Source organism: Lutra lutra, chromosome 2 (assembly GCF_902655055.1).
Source record: "Lutra lutra chromosome 2, mLutLut1.2, whole genome shotgun sequence".
In the NCBI taxonomy this organism is placed as follows: domain Eukaryota; kingdom Metazoa; phylum Chordata; class Mammalia; order Carnivora; family Mustelidae; genus Lutra; species Lutra lutra.
Genome location: NC_062279.1, coordinates 144,108,302 through 144,128,172, shown reverse-complemented (window position 1 = coordinate 144,128,172; position 19,871 = coordinate 144,108,302). Strand labels below are relative to the sequence as shown.

General features: G+C 54.9%; 1 protein-coding gene across 4 annotated transcripts in view; it reads left to right on the top strand.

Moving 5' to 3' along the window:
- The window catches only part of SORCS2 (sortilin related VPS10 domain containing receptor 2), a 420,986-nt gene that overhangs the window by 357,363 nt on the left and 43,752 nt on the right, over window positions 1-19,871 (top strand). For all 4 annotated transcript variants that reach the window (XM_047718782.1, XM_047718783.1, XM_047718784.1 and 1 more), the window contains exons 6-9: window positions 2,978-3,042; window positions 6,550-6,668; window positions 10,613-10,702; window positions 19,064-19,243. In XM_047718782.1, the coding sequence (XP_047574738.1) occupies window positions 2,978-3,042; window positions 6,550-6,668; window positions 10,613-10,702; window positions 19,064-19,243 (454 nt within the window). The remainder of the gene's footprint in view (window positions 1-2,977; window positions 3,043-6,549; window positions 6,669-10,612; window positions 10,703-19,063; window positions 19,244-19,871) is intronic.

Genomic DNA, 19,871 nt, shown 5'->3' with positions numbered 1-19,871 from the left:
TGCGGGGGCGGGAGGGGGGTGCGGGGGGCTGGCTTCAGCCACATGGCCACCTGTGGGAGGGCCGGGTTCCTTACTTGGCACCCTGAGTGCCTCATCCATCACTGGCCTTGTCACTGATGTCAGCTGTGGCCACCCCAGGGCCCCCAGGAGGTGGGGAAGGGCAAGGAGGGGCCATTTTCCCAACAGCCAGGGCCTGAGAGGTTGGCGGAGTGGCGGAGCGCAGCCGTGCATCGGTCCCCGGCGGGACCAGGTGCTCGGGGATCTCTCAGGCCAGAGAGGCAAACCTGCCCACAGTTACTGCAAGGTAAATTGGCACTAATTCAAACATGTTATTATCTTGCGCAAATCAAATTATTTCTCCCCCAAGTTTCTCAAATTGCCCTGAGTTGTTATGTGTGAGAGATTATCAGGCCGGACACTTGGCCTCTGGGGCCCGGGAACCTATCCTGGAACGCAGTGACAGGCAGCCACGGGCCCCCCTCTTGCAAGCAGTGAATAACGCTGTTTTGACAGGGTTTCTAGGGCGCTCTTTGTCCTTGATCTGACAGCAGGAATTGCCAAAGCCTGCGTTCTGTCTGAGGCTTGGACCCCTTCATGCTTTGGGAGGCTGAACAGCAAGCGAGCTCATTAGCGTGATCTTGGGGGCCCCTGGGAGGAGCAGCCCGGGGGGCGGGAGGCCCGCTGCGTTCTGGGCCAACCAGGGGTACCTGCTCACTGCCTTCCCTGTGGGGTCTCAGTGGGCCTGGAACAAACCAGAACATTCTCCTCCGGGAGTGGCCACATCATGGATGCTGACCGTCTACCAGGCACCAGACCGGGGGTCTGCATGCATTATCTTCTCAGACCCTGGTCGTCTTCCCCTCATGTGACAGCAGGGGAGACTGAGGCTCAGGGAGGCCAGGGCACAGTTCTGGGGTCCTGCCGCCCATAAGCAGCAGCCCGGGACCATGACTGCCTCTGTCTAGGGTGGGGGCATGCTGATGACCACACATCTGGGTCTGTTTCTCTGCTGGGGCCTGAGCAGACCCACAAAGCCTCAGCCTTCCTCTCCCATCAGCTCAGCGCCTGTCCAGGTGTGGGACAAGTGGCAGGGCCTCGGCGGTGGAGGTTGGGTGAGAAGAGCCCTTGCCCCACTCCCGGCCCAGTGCAGAGTCCTTGAGGACTTATAAGAGCTGGTGGTATTCAGCAGGGGTGAGAGCTGACCACCCGTGTCCCCAGAGCACTGAGGTCTCCAGAGATCTGCCTGCCCAGGGCTCATCTCATGCGTCTGCTGTTTCTAAGCAGTACACAAAGGAGCTTCCCCACAGGCCATCTTTGGGGACCCCAACAAACCAGAAGGCATGGGGGTCAACACTGTGTCCTTCCCTGCAGGGAGCTGGGCTCTAGCTGCATGGCTGGACACCCAGCCTAGAGTGGTCTTCAGAACCTATGACCAAAGGTGTCTGGGGAGGGACTCCCACCCGCTGGGCCCCTGCCTGGTCCAGGACCCGATGTGGGCTCCTGGAGTTCGGTTGTGGGGATGTTCCAATGGGAGAGCCAGAGAGTTGGGGAGGGTAGAGCCCTGCTAAGGGGAGGCAAGTGCAGACTGAGGGGTGAGTGAGTCTGTGCAGGAGTGAGCGGGTGAGTGAGGGAATGAGGGAGTGAATGAGTGAGAGTGAGGAAGGGAATGAATGAATGAATGCAAGTGAGTCAGCCAATAAATTAATGTGTGAATGAGGGAGGTAGTAAAGGAGGGAGTGAGGGAGTCAGGGAGTGAATGAATGAGGGAGGGAATGAATGAGTCAATGAATGAATGAATGAGGGAATGAATGAGGGATGGAATAAATGAATCAGGGAGTGAGGGAGGGAGTCAGTGAATGAAGGAGGGAGGGAATAAGGGAAAGAATGAATGAATGAGGGAGGGATGGAGGGAATTCGTGAGGGAGTGAGGGAGGGAATGAGTGAGGCAGTGAAGGAGCCGGCTGGTGTGACTACCACACCCTGCAAATGACCGGCAGTCACACTAAAACCCCACCAGCCGGCTGAGGACTGGTCAGTGCCCCTGGTAAAGGGAACAATGCCACTTTATTCAGAAAAGAGAGACAACGGTCAGGCAGGAGACCTCGCTCCTGGGAGTGCACAGGAGTTAAAAAGAGCCTGTAGCAAACCTCACCTTGAAATAGACCTGGGGGCCTAGTGGCTGGGGCCACCGGATTAGAGCACCAGTGGATGGCAGGGTGCGCCCCACCCCCCACAGGGTCTTCTCACTTGGAGAGTGTGCCCTTGACCTCTCAGGTGCCAGGCTCTGTGCTGGTTGGGTGCCGGGTGCCGGGAGTCCCCGAGGCTGTCGGCCCTGTCCCTACCTCCCCCGTAAGTGGAGACCCAAGGATGCACCTTCATCTACTCTCCTCGGCTCTTGTGGAAGGCTCCGTGGGCAGCCACAGGCCCCGCTGCATCCTGGGCGCTGCCTGAGCCCTGGGCCCACATGGGCAAGGGAGGAGCCCGCACCATGGTGGGTGGTGGGCAGGGAGCAGTGTGGTGGATGCAAGGGAGCCGGGTGTGAGTCCTGGCTCTGCCTGTAGAGCTGTGTGCCCCTGGGTGGGGGTCGGGGGCCGTTTGGCTCCTCTGAGCCTCAGTGTCCTAATTGGCAAGTTCAGGGTGATATTCCCAAGGCCCACCTAGTCTCCTCGGAGTATTTGGATCACCAAAAAAAAACAGAACAAAAGCAGCCATGGTCAAGATGCAAGGAATGTGAAGGCCTTTGGTAAAGGGGAGTCTTTTATAAAGAGTGCCACAAAAGAAGAAGAGCAAGCAAACCTCGAGTTCTGGCTACCTCCCCAGGAGCAGGTGGGGAAGACTGTGCTCTCACACCCACAGAGTAAGAGTGGCTCCAGCCGCGGGAGGCCTGGTAGCTACCTGGGACTCAGGGACTGACATAGGAACCGGGAGAGGGGCTTGGGACTTGGTCCAGCGCTGACCCCCACATACTGTCTTCCAGGGCCGTGTCTGGGGTGGACGCCGACCCTGACTTGGTCCACATGGAAGCCCAGGACCTCGGAGGAGGTAAGCCAGAAAGGGTGTGGGCACCCAGTGTCCCCTGGTGTCCTTATATGCCCTCGTTCCTTTCCTGGGCTGGCCCTGCAGAGCTGACCTCGCTATGTTATAATGTGGTGTAACTTTCGATGTGCTTGTTTTCCAGCTGGGGGTAAATTGAAGTCAAGGAGCTCGACTCCAGTGGAAAAGTCCATTAAGAGGGTGATTTGTTTCGGCCCCTGAGCACTAAGTGTTTCCTGCTCTCTCTGCCCCCACCCTTGCTAGTGAGTGTGGAGGCCTCTGATGGCTTCCCCTTTAATGGGGCAGGGACCTGGTCCACCCCAACCCAGCTGGCTTAATGCCAGAATGCACCCAGGGGCCTTATATGCTATGAGAAAGATCTTCTGTGTTCCTGAAAGAGGAGCACCAGCCCTAGAACTATGGAATATTCTAGAACCATGGTGTCTTCCAGGATATCAGAGCCCGCTATTCAGCAAGGGCTTATTGAGTCCCCTGTGGACCAGGCCTAGTGCTGACCTTGCCGAGGACACAGGTGAACAAGGCACAGCCCTGCCCTTTGCCTGGTTGGGGACGGTTGGGTGTCGTCTACACTGCAGAAGCCACGGGAGCAAGGAGGGGAGGAGTGCAGAGCGGGTGCCATGCCAGTGATCTCACTGCTCTGACTGCAGAACCCCGCAGCTGGGGACGTTAAGCCTCCCCCTGCTGGGCTTCTCTCCGAGTGAACCTCTGTAGGTTCACATTTAACAAATAAATGGTGGGAGTTGACAAGTGCCAAGCCGCAGAGCTCTCTGGCTAGGACATACTAGGTGGAAGACAGACTGAGGGCCAGGCCGCGGAGAGACCGGCTGAGCACAGAGCAGTGGCGTAAGCTCCCAGCCTGCCACAGGCCAGCTACATGACCCTGGGACGTCACCTTTCCTCCTTGCTCCCCAGTGTCCTCATCTGGGAAAAGGGTCAGTTCACACGTGGTGCTCAGTGTGGGGACATCATGGGGAGTGCTCGGTGCTACTGGAGGGAAGCTGCAGCCGGGGCTCTTAACCTTCTCCAGGCTGTCAGCTCTTTCTAGGATCTGCTGTCCTGCGGGGAGGTGAGGCGGGTGTTACGGTCGCTTCTGCTTCCTCACAACAAGGCTCAGAGGGGTTCCGGGCTGGCTGCACTCATAGGGTTGTAGGCGGGTAGAGACCACAGCTCCCACTGTGCTCCACCCACAAATCTGAGATCATCCCAGGGTGATATGGGGACTGACCCCCCAACCCAGGGCTCAAGGCAGCAATGACAGGTGTGGTTGTCTCTCGGGATATCCCCACATCCAGCGAGGAGGGGGGACAAGCCGGCATCCTGGATGAGGGGAGCCATTTTTACCCAGCGGTGATGTCTCACCACCTGCCCTCTTCAGGGGGAGGAGGCCTTAGCCGCAGACTCCCCAGAACCGACGTGCCACTTGAGTGGTGTCCCCTCCACCAAAGACCACGTGTGCCCCTGTGCTTCCTGACTCGTGGCACCCCCACCCCAGCCTGGGAGCCCCGTTAGAGTCCAGTCCAGCACGCTCAGGGACATGGTGCCCGGACCTTCTGGTCCTTCCCCCAGTTGTCACTCACCTAGCCCAGCCAGCCTGAGCCACTCAGTCACTCCACATACTCCCCGGCTCTCACCCCTACTGGGAGCGCTCACCCCAGCCCTCCTTCTTGGGTTTCTTGTTGTTCTTGGACCACCTTCCCTGCCTGTCATCTTCTCAGTGCCTAGGCTGCTGTCACAGCTCTGCACACCGCCCCACGCCTGGAGCCCTGTGGGGACAGGGTGGAGTTTGACTGAGTCACCTCCGTGTCTGTGGCAGAGCTGCCACGTGACTCATCACATGACCAAATGCCTGCTGCCCTGAGCAGTCGCAGGGTCACTGTGAGCGAGGGAATGAATGAGTGGATGAATGAGTGAGAAAATGAATGGAGTGAATGAATGAATGAGTCAGTGAGTGAGGGGTGAATGAGCGAATTAATGAATAAGTGAGTAAATGAACAAATGAGTGAGCGAGTGAAAGACTGAGTGAATGAGTGAGTGAATGAATGAATGAGTGAATTAATTAGTAAGTGAATGAGTAGGTGAATGAGTGAATTAATGAATAAGTGAGTGAATGAACAAATGAATGAGTGAGTGGGTGAATGAATAAGTGAATGAGTGGGTGTATGAGTAAGAAAGTGAATGGAGTGAGTGAATCAATGAATGAGTCAATTGGTGAGTAGATGAATGACTGAGTGAGTGGGTGAGCCGGTGAACGGGTGAGTGAGCAGATGGTTGACCTTGAATCGGGCCTGGGCGAGTCTGCCCACTGTGTGCCCAGCAGGCGAGCCCAGGACAGGAGAGTCCATGCTGAGCACAGGGAGTGGCCAGGCTGTTTGTCAGGGAGGTGGCCGGGGTTCGGGTGTGAGTGGGCAGTGGCACGGCCGTGTTGACTGTAGGCCCCCTGCATGCCGCTCTCCCTAGATCTTCACCAAGTGGTTTTACGCAGAGCACCCGAGAGGGAGATTATCCTGCCCCTGAACAAGTGCGTGGGTCTTCTCACCCTGAGGCGGCCCCTGGGCACTGTCCACACTGTGCAGCCATCCAGGGCTGTGGGCAGGACGTGCTCCGAAGGTGCTGACGACCTGGATTGCCTTCGTGGGCTCCGTTCAGTGCCCAGGGTTAAACCCTGCTGTGGCCCTGCAAGCTGGGAGGGGTCGCTTGCTGTGGCACGTAGGCTCACCCCCCACCTGGCACAGTTTCTCTGGATCTCCCAAACCCTGGAAAAACAGGGCTTGAAGAAAAAACAGTGGCCGCCTGCGAAGTGTGCGTTCCTTTTTGCCTGGCTATAAATACTTGCAAAGGGATGGAAGTGTTCCTCTGAAGTTAGTGTCCCGCCCACAGTCTGCCTGGGTCCGTCAGAGGTCCCTCTCCCAGCCAGACAGAGCCTGCGTATGAGATGAGATGAGATGTGAGATCTGAGATGAGAGCGAGCTGAAGGGGGACGGGGTCCTCTGCTCACATCCCGGCTCTCACTGGCACAACTTTGGCCCAGGGTCCGCAGACCTTCCCCATCAAGGGCCAGCTGCTGGATGCTTCCAGCGTGGAGGCCTCTGCCATTGCCGCAGGAGAGCGACTGTCCCCGACCCCCAGAGGAGCAGGCACAGCCGTGTACCCGTGAACCTCTGTTTACAAGCAGCTGGCGGCTGGCCAGGCGACCCTGCTGTAGGCACGTTACCTGACCTCTCTCGCCTTAGTTTCACCATCCAGAGGATGGGACCACGGTCGGGCCGTCCCGAGGATTCAAAGCGCCTCCGCTGAGTGTTCCTGGCACGTCACCGCCACGGATCGGCGGCAGGTGCCACCCCAGGGCGGGTCCTTTGAGCCTCAGCCCCACAGCAGGATCCGGCCAAGGCCAGAGCGGGCCTGCGTTTCTCGGTGTCTGAGGCTGCTGGGCTCCTCCTGCGGCCAGAGCCGGAGTGCGTGAGATTCACGCGTTGTGCTGGCTCTCATCACCTGCAGGGTTTCGCTACATCACCTGCCAGATCCACAACTGCTCCGAGAAGACTCTGACGGCTCCGTTCCCCGGCCCCATCGACCAAGGCTCTCTGACCGTGCAGGACAATTACATCTTCTTCAAGGTCAGGCTGCTTCTGGGCCCCTCGGGATGGGCAGTGGGCAGTCGGGAGGGCGAGCCACACAGGGGAAGCAGAACTTGCTGTTTGACTTTAAAGCACTGATTTGTTGGTGCTTTGCCCCACCCAGGGCGTGGTGGCCGTGGGTCACCACAAGGCTGGCAAACCCGCCACCTCGAGGCAGGGAGGGACCTCCCCTAGCTCAGAGTCCCCAAGCCCGAGCCCAGTTTGCTCTGTTTGGTTTCACTGACTTTGGAACTGATAGGGGCTCTCTCTGGTCATTGCCCTTGGTGGCCAGGCAGCAGCTGGACAGAGCCCAGCACCCAGGATCCTGCTGCCTGTGCACACAGGTCCTCAGGTCCCAGTTGAGACCACCCGTAAAAGACACAGGGTCTGACCATTCAGAAACCCCAGTGAATAGCTGCTCACACCACTTCTTGATGACTTCCACGGATTGGGAGCTCACTCACTCCTTCCCAAAAGCCTGCGCTCTCCTGGAGAGCTCGGATATTTAGAAAGTTCATTCTGACACTGAGAGAACATTTCCTTTGCTTCTGTCGTTGGGGGCCCCTGTCGTGCCCTCTGGGACCCCATGAGACAAGTCCAAAAGCTCCTAGCCCCTCCTTGGCCCTCAGGGCTGTTCTATTACCCCAGCTGCCTTGTCCACCTACAGAATACACCAGGACCTCCTGGGAAACTAGCAGGGGCTTCACAGCCCATTAGAGCAGGCCAGCCAAGAAGATCTTGTCCCTGTTCTTCTTTGGCCTCTGTGATGTCCCATGATTTCCAGTCTCTTCTGTGTGATTACATACTCTAGTCCCTGTCCCTCAAATGCCCATGTCTCTTTCTCCACCTGTGCTGCCAAGGCTTACTCACATGCCACCTCCTCCAGGGAGCCTTCCCTGACTTCCACCTCTATCTCCTTTAGGTCCACTGGCACAGCTAGTCCTTTGCCTTCCTTGGTCACAGCCAGGCCACAGGTGTCATCCTCTATTGTCTACATTAGTCTCCATATTCAGGGCATGAGCTCTATGCACATACTTAGAGGGAAGATGTGTGCAGGGGAGCTGGGGGGTGGCTTGGTCAGAGGCCTGACTGTAGGGTGAAGCATGGGGAGAAATGGGGCACATGCAAGGCCACAGGGCACTCTGTGATTGGGCATCTGGTAAGTCTGATCTGGAAGGAGCCAGGCTCGCCAAGGTCACAGACAGGATGGGATAGGACGTGGCCCCACTCACTGCTGCTGGGACGGGCGCCTGGTCATTGCTGGGGTCTGCCCTGTGTGTGCTCAGACGGGGCTGCCATTTGTGCTTCGCTTTGTCTCCATCCTCACGGCCACAGTGGCCTGGTCTGACCTTGGACAAGCCCTACCCTGTGAATGCGGGCTGCCCCCAGCCCCGACTCATGCCATCAGGGGCTGCGGGTATCCATCAGACTCCTGTCCTGAGTTGGTTCCCAGCTTTCTCAACAACTGCCCAGAAAAGTTGTTCCTGCGGCCCGGCTCAGAGTTCACCCAGGGGCTGCCCCCCTGCAGACTCTTACCTTGGCGGGTTCCCTGGAGCCCACGGTCAGCCCTGGGACCAGTCCTGCCTCTGCCTGCCCTCCTCCCCTCCCCTCCTTCCTGGTCCTTGGAGGATTGGGCGCAGAGCCCACTAGCCTCTCTCGCCACTCCCTCCACCAACGAAGCATGCGATGAACATAAAGGTTCACTTCCCGGCCCCCCAGCCAAGGCACCAAGCAGCTCGTGATGCTGGTTCGTTTGCTAAAGCCATGCTATGGGCCGGGGATGGGACCTTAGCCTCCAGAAAGAAGGGTCTGGGCCTCCGGGGACAAGGGTGACACAGGTGAGGGTCTGACTCTACAGGTGCCCCCTGCTGGCTTTGGGAAGAGTCATCATTCTGCCTCTGAGCCTTGCTGTGCTGACCTATCAAATGGGCCTGACTGGTCCTAGCCGCCCAGAGGCCTGGATGGACGCCAGCTGCGTTCCCGACCGGGGAGAGGCCCTGGGGGGTCTGGCAGAGGACCTGCCGCTCAGGGAAGCAGTGCCACGGGTCAGCCTTCTAGGCCTGCTCCTACTGGTCAGTGGCCCAGTAGGAGGTTGGCGGTTCTCGAGAGGCGAGTGCCATGCAGGCCGGCACCCCAATGAAGGGCGTTGCTGTGCTCAGCGCGACCCGCTCCCCAGGCACAGGTCATATTTGCATCTCAGGGATGGCGGTGTTTCTGCTCGTCCCCGCTCTAACCTCAGGCCTGAACCGCAAGCCCCCTCGGCCTGTGGCCTGCCCAGCTCAAGGCTGGCTCTTTGGGAAAGGTTTGCTGCCCTCCTTCTTCCTGCGCCACCGGCTGCCTACACCCCCAGCTCCTGGCAGGAAGGGGCCCGGCCGGCCCTGGCTGGCTGAGCATCCCCCCAGGACTCCCCAGAGAACATGATCTTGTTGAGGCTGAGTCTGGGAGGGCTGCCGACCCTTCTGCACAATCCGAGGACCTCAGCTGCTGGCGAATGGGGCTCTGAGAAGGGGCACTGACTTCCTCAGCCACCCTCTCCAGTGTCCTCCCTAACCTGCTAAGCAGGTCTTTCTCTGGGCTGCGTGGCTCTTCCTTCTGAGGAAGCAGCGTGCCCCCTCCTCCAGGAAGTCTGCCTGGCCTCTCCCACCCCAGGGTACTCTCTCTGAGCTCCAGGACCCCTGTGCTTCCCCCATCCTGACACCGCCTGCTCAGGGAACCCCAAAGGCCAGACCACCACAGACCTCACAGCCCCTGCCCTTGGGATGGAAATGCCTAGAGAAACCTGGTCAGCCTTGTAATCACGATGCTTTGCACACCGTGGGCCTGTGGTATTTCGTTGATTTGTAGTAACAAAAGTTCCTATTGGGGCCTTGTGCCCCGGTGCTAATCCCCACAACTGCCCCATCACTTTGCCTCTGTTCTTGTCCTCCCCACTTACAAGGAGGGAACTGAGACTCTGAAAACTCTCCCAAGGCCACGTGGCTCTGGTCGTGGCACTGGAACCTGAGCCCAGGCCATGATGCGTGATGGCCCAGGCTCTTAAGCATGGCACTGCGTTGCTGCGCACATATGTGTGTACACACACGTACACGCACACACGTATGCACACATACGTACATGTGTGTGTGCACACATGACTCAGGCTCACACACTTGTGCATAGAGTCCATCTCCACGTGCCTGCACATAGCAGACACACTTGTGCGAGGTTATGTGTTCACACTCACACACGTGTGGTCCCCACACCCACACATATGCACACACACGGTGAGATGCAGAGGTCACCCATCATCTTCCTGCTGGGCGGCCGCCCTCTCCCAGCCCATATGCTGCCCTCACCCCTCTCCTCCCACTCTCTTCTCCTCGCCCTGTTCAAGAGAGAGCCACGGTGATCACCGTCAGTGATCACGCACAGGAGACAAGCAACTCATCTCTGTGCTCGATATTCTCTTTACAACAGAAGCGATCGCAGTTTGTGGGGCTGGTTGTCAGAGTCCAGAGGAATGGCACTCAGGACAGTGCTGCGATGTGGACCATCTCAGCACAGGTCACCCCTCATTTTGATTCTCATGCCTCGTAGCTTGATGGTTGTTTTTGTGGCTTGAGCTTAACTTTGGCCTGTCTCTTCCTCCACTGCGTACTCTCTCCAAGATAATTTCTGGGGAGGAGAACTTCCCCACCTTATTCTATAACATGGTTATAGGGAAATGGGTGCCAAGAGAGCATGGGGACAGAGGTTGGTTCTAACAGAGAAATGTAGAAGGGGAGGGGTGTTTGGCGTGGGGCTTTGAAGGGTGAGTAGGAGTTTGTCCATTTTGGGCAGAGCAGGTCTAATCAAAGTAAAAGGGCATTCTCACCAGCTGAAATACAATTTCTAGTTTTTCATTCATGAAGACCTGGCTTGAATGGAACCTAGCTTCCTAAAAAGGTGTTTTTCTTTCCTGTTAGGCAACTTCAACCAACCGGACCAAATACTACATCTCTTATCGTCGCAGTGAATTTGTCCTGATGAAGCTGCCGAAGTACGCACTGCCAAAGGTACGAGTTGTTTCCCCGTCCCACCTGACCCCGTGGCCAGGGCCCAAGCCTGCACTGACTCATGCCTGGCTCCATCTGGTCATCAGGCCTTGGCTGTACTCTCCCCTCAGCCCAGTCAGCCTCTACCCCAAACCCCGGCACATGTGATGTTTCAAATGTCTCTTATGAGGGCCTCTTCAGGCTGGTCCAGCCCTTAGTTTCCATCTTGCACCCTGTCCCCCTCCTTCCTGAAGCTCAGGGTGCTGGTGAGCCCCTGTATCCATCTCCTGCTTTCATCTGGAGTTCGCAAGTGTGAGGCAGTTCTTGTTTTGTTCACCTCTGCATTCCAGCTGCCCCAATTTGGCGACGGTGCCTAGTAGGTGCTCAGTTAATATTATTTCTTTCCCCTTTGCTGGGCAGGCAGAGAAGGGGGTCTGGGGGTTGCCCAGACCCTGCCTCAGGCCTGCCTCGGGACCAAACTCCACAGTGCCCTCCCTGCTGATGTTGTTCCCAGGTCCCAAAGGAGGTGATGGACGTTCAGAGAGGCTGAGTAACCTGTCTGGGGTCACACAGCTTGTAAGGAACCAAAGTTGGTCTGAGACCAGCCTCATACCACATCTCCCACCAGAGGACCTTGGATGGCCCACTTCCCAGACATCCATCCTATGGGCTTATGATTGAGAAGCACAGATGGGAGCAGCCCTTCCTCCTCCACATATTTATTGAGCATCAAATATAAGCTGGGAAGCATGCTAGGGTCTGAGGCTAATAGCTGTCGATCATATACCCCGGTTCCTGCCCTTGGGGGGTTTCTAGCAAGGAAGCAGGCAGAAAACCAAGTAGACAGAGAAACATATGACATGATCTCAGGTTGTACTTTGCCTGGTGAGGGATAGAGGGGCAGAGGCGAAGGCTAATGGCATGGGGGGACGTCCCCCAGGGAGCATTTCCTCTGAAGTCGGAAGGTTATTAGGAAAGCTGTGCAGGTGGAGGTCTGAGCTTGTGCAAAGGGCCTGGGGCAGGAAGGAGCCTGGCTGTAAAGCAGCGGGTAGGGGTGGAGAGAGGAAATCTTTGCTCTGGGCCCTGCAAGGCCAGGGGCCGTGAGCTATTGTAAAAGCCCACCACACCTGCCCCTGTGCTGGGCTGCACCAGGCATGGGCACACCTCTCCTGAGCCAGGAACAAGGAGAGTACTTGTGGGTTTTCTTTAAAAATTTAAGAAAACTTTGTAAAAATTCTTAAGAAAAGGACAGGGGTGGTTGCTGGGGGGAAGGGGGCCGGGAGAGGGGGGTGGGGTTATGGACATTGGGGAGGGTATGTGCTATGGTGAGTGCTATAAAGTGTGTAAACCTGGCGATTCACAGCCCTGTACCCCTGGGGATAAAAATACATTATATGTTTATAAAAAAATAAAATAATTTAATTAAAAAAAACAAATAAAAAGAAAAGGAAATGGGATAGAATGGGAAGGGAAGGAAAGAAAGAAAGAAAGAAAGAAAGAGAAGGAAGGAAGGAAAGAAAAGAAAGGAAGGAAGGAAGGGGCAGGGAGGCAGAGAAAGAAAGGAAGATAGGATGGGAAGGAAAGAAGGAAGGAAGGAAAGAAAGAAAGCAAGAGGGAGGGAGAGAAAGAAAGGAAGGGAAGGAAAGATGGAAGGGAAGGAAGGGAAGAAAGAAGGAAAGGGAAAGAAAGAAGGAAAGAAAAAAGGGAAAGAAAGGAAAGGAAGGAAGGAAGGAAAGAAAGAAGGAAATAAAGTTGCAGAGATTAACTCCAGCCTGGAAATAGAAAGCTAATGGTTCCAAGGAGGGCAAATGCATGGGTGTTCCTGGGGTTGAAGGGCCCTTTCAGCTTGTGGGGCTTTTCTCCCCCACCCCGCCACCATCCCAGGGTTGGGGGGCTATAGCATCAGAAGCACCTGTGTCCTGGGCCCTATGTTCTGGAGTTGGGGATGGGGGCCCCTGGCACTGGGGCAGCTGGACCAGCAGCCAGCCCATTTCTGAAGGAATTCTGAGGAGCCGACGGCCACAAGTCGTAACCTCTGTGGCCTCGAGTGCTGGCCTCAGAGTCCTTGCCTGCGGAGGGGCTGAGGTGGGAGTGTGTGTTTCTCCAAGTCACCCGTGGGGTTTGCAGAAAGCACCCTGTGTGTGTCCCACTGCGGCCCCTCAGTGGTCGTGCCACCTGCCAGCTTCCTTTGTCTCCAGGTCTGGGGACCACGGGGGTCATCGAAAGGAATCTTGAGGCTCTGATGGAAGACACAGCCTTTGCATCATCAGTGGGTGACAAGAGTGAGACTCCTACAAGTCCCCATGTCATCAGTTTCAAGGGAAGACCAGGCACCCATTCAGATTGTGGTGATCACATGGGCCCTAAGTGAGCTCACCTGGGGCCAAGCCCGGGACCCATGACAGGCAGCGGGGGATGATGGCTGAGCTGGGCTGTTCTTGGGAGCTCTCCCCAGCCCCAGAGACCACGTTTCATCTTGCTGAGCACTTTGCCCAGCCACACAGCCCATCTGCTTCCTCTCCGCCAAATTCAGGGGAGCAGCCAGACCACAGGGTTTCCCGCCAACAACCTGTAGAATTGGATAGTTTAATTTCCTAATCAGATTTTGTTGTTCTTTGGTAAATTTAAATATCTGTATAGCTTGGCACTATAAGAAAGGTGGGGACCTTGGGGCGCCTGGGTGGCTCAGTGGGTTAGGCCTCTGCCTTTGGCTCAGGTCATGATCTCAGGGTCCTGGGATCGAGCCCCACATCGGGCTCTCTGCTCACCAGGGAGCCTGCTTCCTCCTCTCTCTATCCCTGCCTGCCTCTCTGCCTACTTGTGATCTGTCTGTCAAATAAATGAATAATATCTTTAAAAAAAAAAAAAAAAAAAAAAAGAAAGGTGGGGACCTTGCTACTGGCCAAGTTAGAACAGACTGGTGTCAACAGATCTTTGCCAGATTCCGTGTTGGGTCGGTTCTTCCAACATTCCTTCTGCTTCAAAAGGCATGTTTGGTACCATTCTACTGTTGTAATTTAATTTACCTGTCTGCAGAAACTGGAAAAGGTGGACAGGTTTTACTATATTTGCCAGCATCCTTTGCTTGAATTACTTACTTGTAATGATTTTTTTTTTTAATGTCATCTTCCTTAACAGAGAAAAAAAAATAGGCAAAGGCTGTAAACAGACAAGGGGGAAAAATCCAGAGAACCCTTGATTATATGAGATCATTCATAAGCATGGAGTACATGCAAGTTTACTTTAAAGTAAGATATTCCTTTATTTGTAATAACCTTTCTACACTAAAATGAAACCCGTAAAACATAAGAAGGAAGGAGGAGGGGGCGCCTGGGTGGCTCAGTTTGATGAATCTTGGCATTGGCTTGGGTCGGGGTCTCACGGGTCATAGGATTGAGCCCTGTGTTGGGCTCTCCACTCAGCAGGGGGTATGCCTGGGAGACTCTCTCCCTCTGCCCCTCCTCATGTGCATGCTCTCTCTCTCTCTCTCTCTCCCAAATAAATTAATCTTAAAAAAAAAAAGTAACAAAGAAGAACAGGACAGCACAGATGGTGGTATTAGAATGCCAGCCTCCCAACTTCTCACTTAGGCAACAGTGGCCGCTGCAGGATCTGTCCAAATCACCTGTTTTAGAACTCTGGAGTCTATTCAGAGACTTGCAGTATCCAGGGGAATGTTTGGACAGTAAATCAAAGTTAGTTTCCACAATTTCAGCTCTTCGCATGATAGCAGGAGCCCATGCCCCAACCTCAGCCTTGTGGCAGGCAGCTGTGCTCATGGGCGCAGAGCAGCATGCACACTACTTACAGGAGCCAGGGTGGCTGTGGGGACCTTGTTCTCTGAATACCGGGGGTCTGCATTGGGGGTTGATGGCTTATTCTGGTCATGGAAGTGTAGATATCATGGTGGAAACAGCCATTGTTACCACCCGCACCAGCCAAAGCAGCTTCCAAGGGATTTAAAGGACCAGACCCTGTTTCTACTCCCCAACCCCTTGGACATTTAGGGACCACAACATTCAAAAGCAACAAGTCATATGTTGGAATTTAGCAAAGTCACCGTGCATGTCCAGGGAAAAGCTCAGGCTCAAGTAACTTTCTGCTTCCGCCTGATCCCTGATACAGAAACAAAAAACCAACACACCCTGGGGAAGGGAGAGAACATGATTTCCAGAGTTACCACATTATCAATTTACAGTGTCCAGTTTTCAACAACAAATTATAGGGCATAAAAAGAAAATATGATCCAATCGCAGGAGAAAAGGCAACAGAAACTGTCCCTGAGAAGACCAGATGGCGAATCTACCAGACAAAGACTTTAATATGACTGTCCTACAGATGCTCAGAAAGCTAAACAAAACCATGAAGCAAGTCAAGATAACCAAGTACAAGTGCCCAAAATAGAAATAATGAAGAAATAGATTGGACACATAAAAAAGAACCAAAAATAAATTCTGTAGCTAAAACGAGCAATGATCAAAAGCAAAATTGATTAGGTGGATTGAAAAGTAGGCTTGAGCAGAAGGAAGGACTCTGAGAACTTGAAGGTGGGACCATTGACATTAAGGAGTCTGAGTGACAGAAAGCGAAATGGATTGAGGAAACTGAGCACCCTCAGAGGGGCCAGTGGGACATCAGCAAGTAAACCAACACATACATTGTGGGCATCCCAGAAAGAGAGGAGACAGATAGTGGCAGGGGATTGTCTAAAGAAGCAATGGGGATGGGGGAGGCGGTGCTCCTAGGTGGCTCAGTTGGTTAGGCATACGACTCTTGATTTTGGCTTTAGTCATGATCTCATGGGTCATAGGATCCAGCCCCGTGTCAGGCTCCACACCCAGCACAGAGTCTACTTGAGTTTACCTCTACCCTTCCTCTCATTTCCCTGCCCTCCCTGAAAATAAATAAAATATATTTTTTAAAGGAGCAATGGCCCAAATTCCCCCAAATTAATGAAAGACATGAATATAAATATCTTTAAAAAGCCTGATGAACTCCAAGGAGTGAAACACAATGCATTCCACACCAAGATGCATTGTAATTAGACCACTGAAAGATGAGGAAAGAATCTTGAAAGCAGCAAGAGAGAAGCAGCTTGTCACGTATGAGGGTCCTCAAAGAGGTAAGCAGCAGATTATTCATTGGAAACCTCAGAGGCAGAAGGTGGTGATTTGCTGTATGCACGGATGGAAGTGGTGGTCTCTCCTATGTGGTGGGCATGGACAGAAGTGGAGGTCACTGACATCTGGTGGGCATGGACGCAAGTGGAGATCTCTGACATCTGGCAGGCACAGATGGAAGTGGAGGTCTCTGACATCTGGCTGGCATGGATGGAAGTGGAGTCTCTAATATTTGGTGGGCATGGACAGAAGTGAAGTTCTCTCCCATCTGGTGCACATGGATGGAAATGGCGGTCTCTCCCATGTGCAGGCATGGATGGAAGTGGAGGTCTCTGACATCTGGCGGGCACAGATGGATGTGGAGTCTGTAACATTTGGTGGACACGGACAGAAGTGAATTTCTCTCCCATCTGGTGCACACGGATGGAAGTGGAGGTCTCTGACATCTGGTGGGCATGGATGAAAGTGGAGTCTTTGATATCTAGCGGGCACAGATGGAAGTGGAGGTCCCTGACATCTGGCGGGCATGGACGGAAGTGGAGTCTCTGACATTTGGCGGGCACGGACGTATGTGGAGTTACCATCAGAGACTTCCCAGAGCCCCTCCCCCCTTTAAAGACAAGGCTTTGTCTCATCTTCCCTTTTGCTTGCAAGTCCACATGTTGACTACAGGTCTAACCATTATCTTGGACAAGGGCCATGCCATGAGGTGGTGGAATGATGAGCCAGAAGAAGCCTCTGTTCCCGGTAACTTTGTAGCAGTTCCATACCAGACTGTCCACCTCTGGGCATCTCTTACATGTGCGGGGAAGGCGCTATTGTGTTTGAACCACTTTTCTTTTCTCCAGTTTCTGTTACTAACAACCAAACGTGATTCTACCTGATGACACGTATCAGCAACGTTGGTGTTTCCTTCCACGCATCTCTCCAGGACATCCAGACACATATGTATGTATTTATATATACAGATGCACATCATGAATCCCCAAATACACAAACGAACATCTGTTTCGTGTCCTTTGTTTAAAACTGGAGTCGACAAACATCTTTGGCTTCTGACTTTCCCTTTCAGAGATCGAATTCCATAAATTCAAATGTAAGCCACCACCGCATGTATATATGTCTTCTCTATTATCCATTATTGTTATTCTCTAATCAGCAAAGATTTTTAAAAAACCATTCTTGCGATCGGCAGGAAGTGCGGTGGGCCCCCTCCAGCCGTGTTGGCGAGGCAGGAATGAATAGAAACTCTCAGGACGGTCATTTAACAACGTCAGCAGAGCTTTAAACGTGCTCGTACTCTCCCACGCAGCAATTTCCTTTAAAATTTATGTCTGGGACGTGATCAGAGAGGCAGAGACGTCTGTCTAGAAATGTTCGTAACTGTTTTTTTGCTTTTCGGTTTTTTTTTTTTTTTTTTTTTGAACATCGTGTTGGAGACGCTAAAGGCTCAGCAGTGGGGAAATCATTCAAAGACACGAGCACAACCGGGAGATGGAATAGCATACACTCTTAAAAATGGTGCTTGTGCATAATTGTAATGAGAGAGGGACATGTTCCTCATATCACGTGAGAGAACAGGTGGCAGACTGTCCATGAACAGCACACGTGAGTCACACGTGGCAGAAAGCCCCAAGGTAGACGTTTATTAAGTGTTGGAATTCGTGCCGTGACAGTAAGTGCTGGTGGCGTGCTAGGTGTGGGCGCTGTCTGAGCTGGAAACCCAGCCTGTGCCCCTGGAGCACTGTCCCCTGCTGAGGCAGCAGGATGGCCAAACCCCGGTGGGCATGGTGCAGCCTGCCTTGTGGCCAAGAGCGGAGAAACGGGAGGGGAGGGGGGTAGAGAAGGATAGCAATCAGTTTGCTTCTGTGCCAGGTGCCACGGGACCTGGCTGGGACTCCCCACCACTCTCCTCTCTCCTGTCATGGGTGGGGACGGCCAAGCCCTGTGGCCCTGACCTCCACAGTGTTCCTGGTGACAAACTTCTTGGTTGCAGTCATTTCTGTGTGTTGGATTTAAGTCTGTAGACAGACAGAGGGCACCGGCTCGTGCTGCCAGGGGTCCTCCCTGAGTGGGAAGGGCCTGGTTGGGGCTTCACACCACTAAGTCCTTCTTCTGCAAAGCCCCTGCTTTTGGTGCACAGCATGGTGGTTGGGCAGGGGGTGGGGGGGGCAGGGCCATCAGCACAGGGTCCCACCCAGGCAGCCAGTCCTTCCCTCTACGGGAGGCCATGCCCCACTGAACAGAATAGAGACTCGGTGCGTTGTTAGAGAACCAAGCCTGCCTGTCCACACCTGCCCTAATACCAGATGTGAAGACGCAGACAGAGGATTCCCCACAAAGGGCCACAGCCCTCCACTGGGCAGGGCCGGAGGGGAGCGCCTCTCCTCTGTAGGTGCTGGCTGGCGGGACCAGCCTCAGTGCCTCAGTGCCTGTCTTACAGCTGCCCTGCCAGCCCAGCGATTGGAGTTTCAGGGTGATAGAAGGGGAGTCACAGACGCTGGAGGAAATGCTTGTTACGGCTTTAAAATTGGTCTGTTCCCGGGGCTCCCATGCAGCACCAGGCGCTGGCTGGGAGAGAGAAGGCAAACGGAGCAAGGGCGGCCTTGGGTTCCTTTTTCTTCCTTTTTATGTCACTGGGTTTTGTTCTGCTTCTGACTGTAAATCTGGAACCGAGCCTCAAGCCTAGAGAGGACATGCGTGACTTAATCAGGTTCCCCACCACCCCCAGGTATGTTCCCAAGGGCAGAGCCCACCTGTGGCTCCCCGCGGAGCCCTGGTGCCTGATACAGTACCTGGCACACAGTAGGTGCATAGTGAATGCGTGCTGAGTGAATGTACCAGCAGAGGACTCGCCTGATCCCCAGGGGGGTGCAGTGGGGGATACCTGTCCCCTGCCTGCCAGGGGTGACCGCTGAGGGTGCATGGAGGAAGAAGTCCTCTGCACAGGCAGGACAGACAGGCAGACAGCCTGACGTGGGGCTGGGAGGATGAGCTCTCAGGGTGCCTGCTCTGTGCCCGGGCCCTCCCTCCCCCAGCCCAGTACGGAGGGCTGAAACGTCACCCCCATGCTGCAGGGGGGGGAAACGGGAGGTCAGGGGACCTGCCCTGGGTCACAAAGCTGAGGCAGAAGCAGGGTGAAAATCGAGGTCAACCTGATTCCTAGAAAACCAGGACTAATCCCCCAGACCCAAGCTCTGCCCTGCCCCCTCTAGCTCAGCCTCCCACCCCTGACGCTGCGCTCTCCCCGCCGTGTCCGCAGGACCTGCAGGTCATCAGCACGGACGAGAGCCAGGTGTTCGTGGCGGTGCAGGAGTGGTACCAGACGGACACCTACAACCTGTACCAGTCGGACCCACGTGGCGTGCACTACGCGCTGGTCCTGGAGGACGTGCGCAGCTCCCGGCAGGCGGAGGACAGCGTGGTCATCGACATCCTCGAGGTGGGGCCCAGAGACTGATGTGGGGGTCCCAGCAGGTGTTGGGTGTGGGGCTGGGCCTCACCCTGTCCTCGCTCCCTCCTCTCACCTTCCCTCCTCCCCGTCCAGCCCCATCCCTCATGTGCTGTCTCTGCGAACGTTTCCAGAAAGCACACCTATCTGAGGCTTTGTGGGCAAAAGATACTTTGTCTCCTTGATGACTGTGCAATTCAGTCCTGGAGTGGAGTTTTCTCCGTGATACAGATCTACCATGGAGAAGAGTCTTTGGGGAGCGTCTTTGGGGAATGCTGTTTTGGTGATCTGGGGATCCGCATTTGTGGTCCTCGTCCTGGACACGAGCACAAGCTCTGAGGCATAAAAACGGGCATGGTACAGTTTGGCCTGAGGGACAGAGGCGACAACTCTGAGCATCCCTGCCTCTCCACTTCTCCCCCTACACTCCTCCCTGCCTTGGTTGTCTCCCACGGAAGCTCGAGCTTGCTCTTGGTGGACTCAGGTCTCCTGGCTCCCAGGAGCACCATCTCACTCTGTACTTGGATTCCACGGATATCCATGACCCTGGGGCCCCACCTGCACTGGGCTCTCGTAGTCACCTCCTCTGTCCTGGTCCACACCAGGGCCAGGGAGGGGA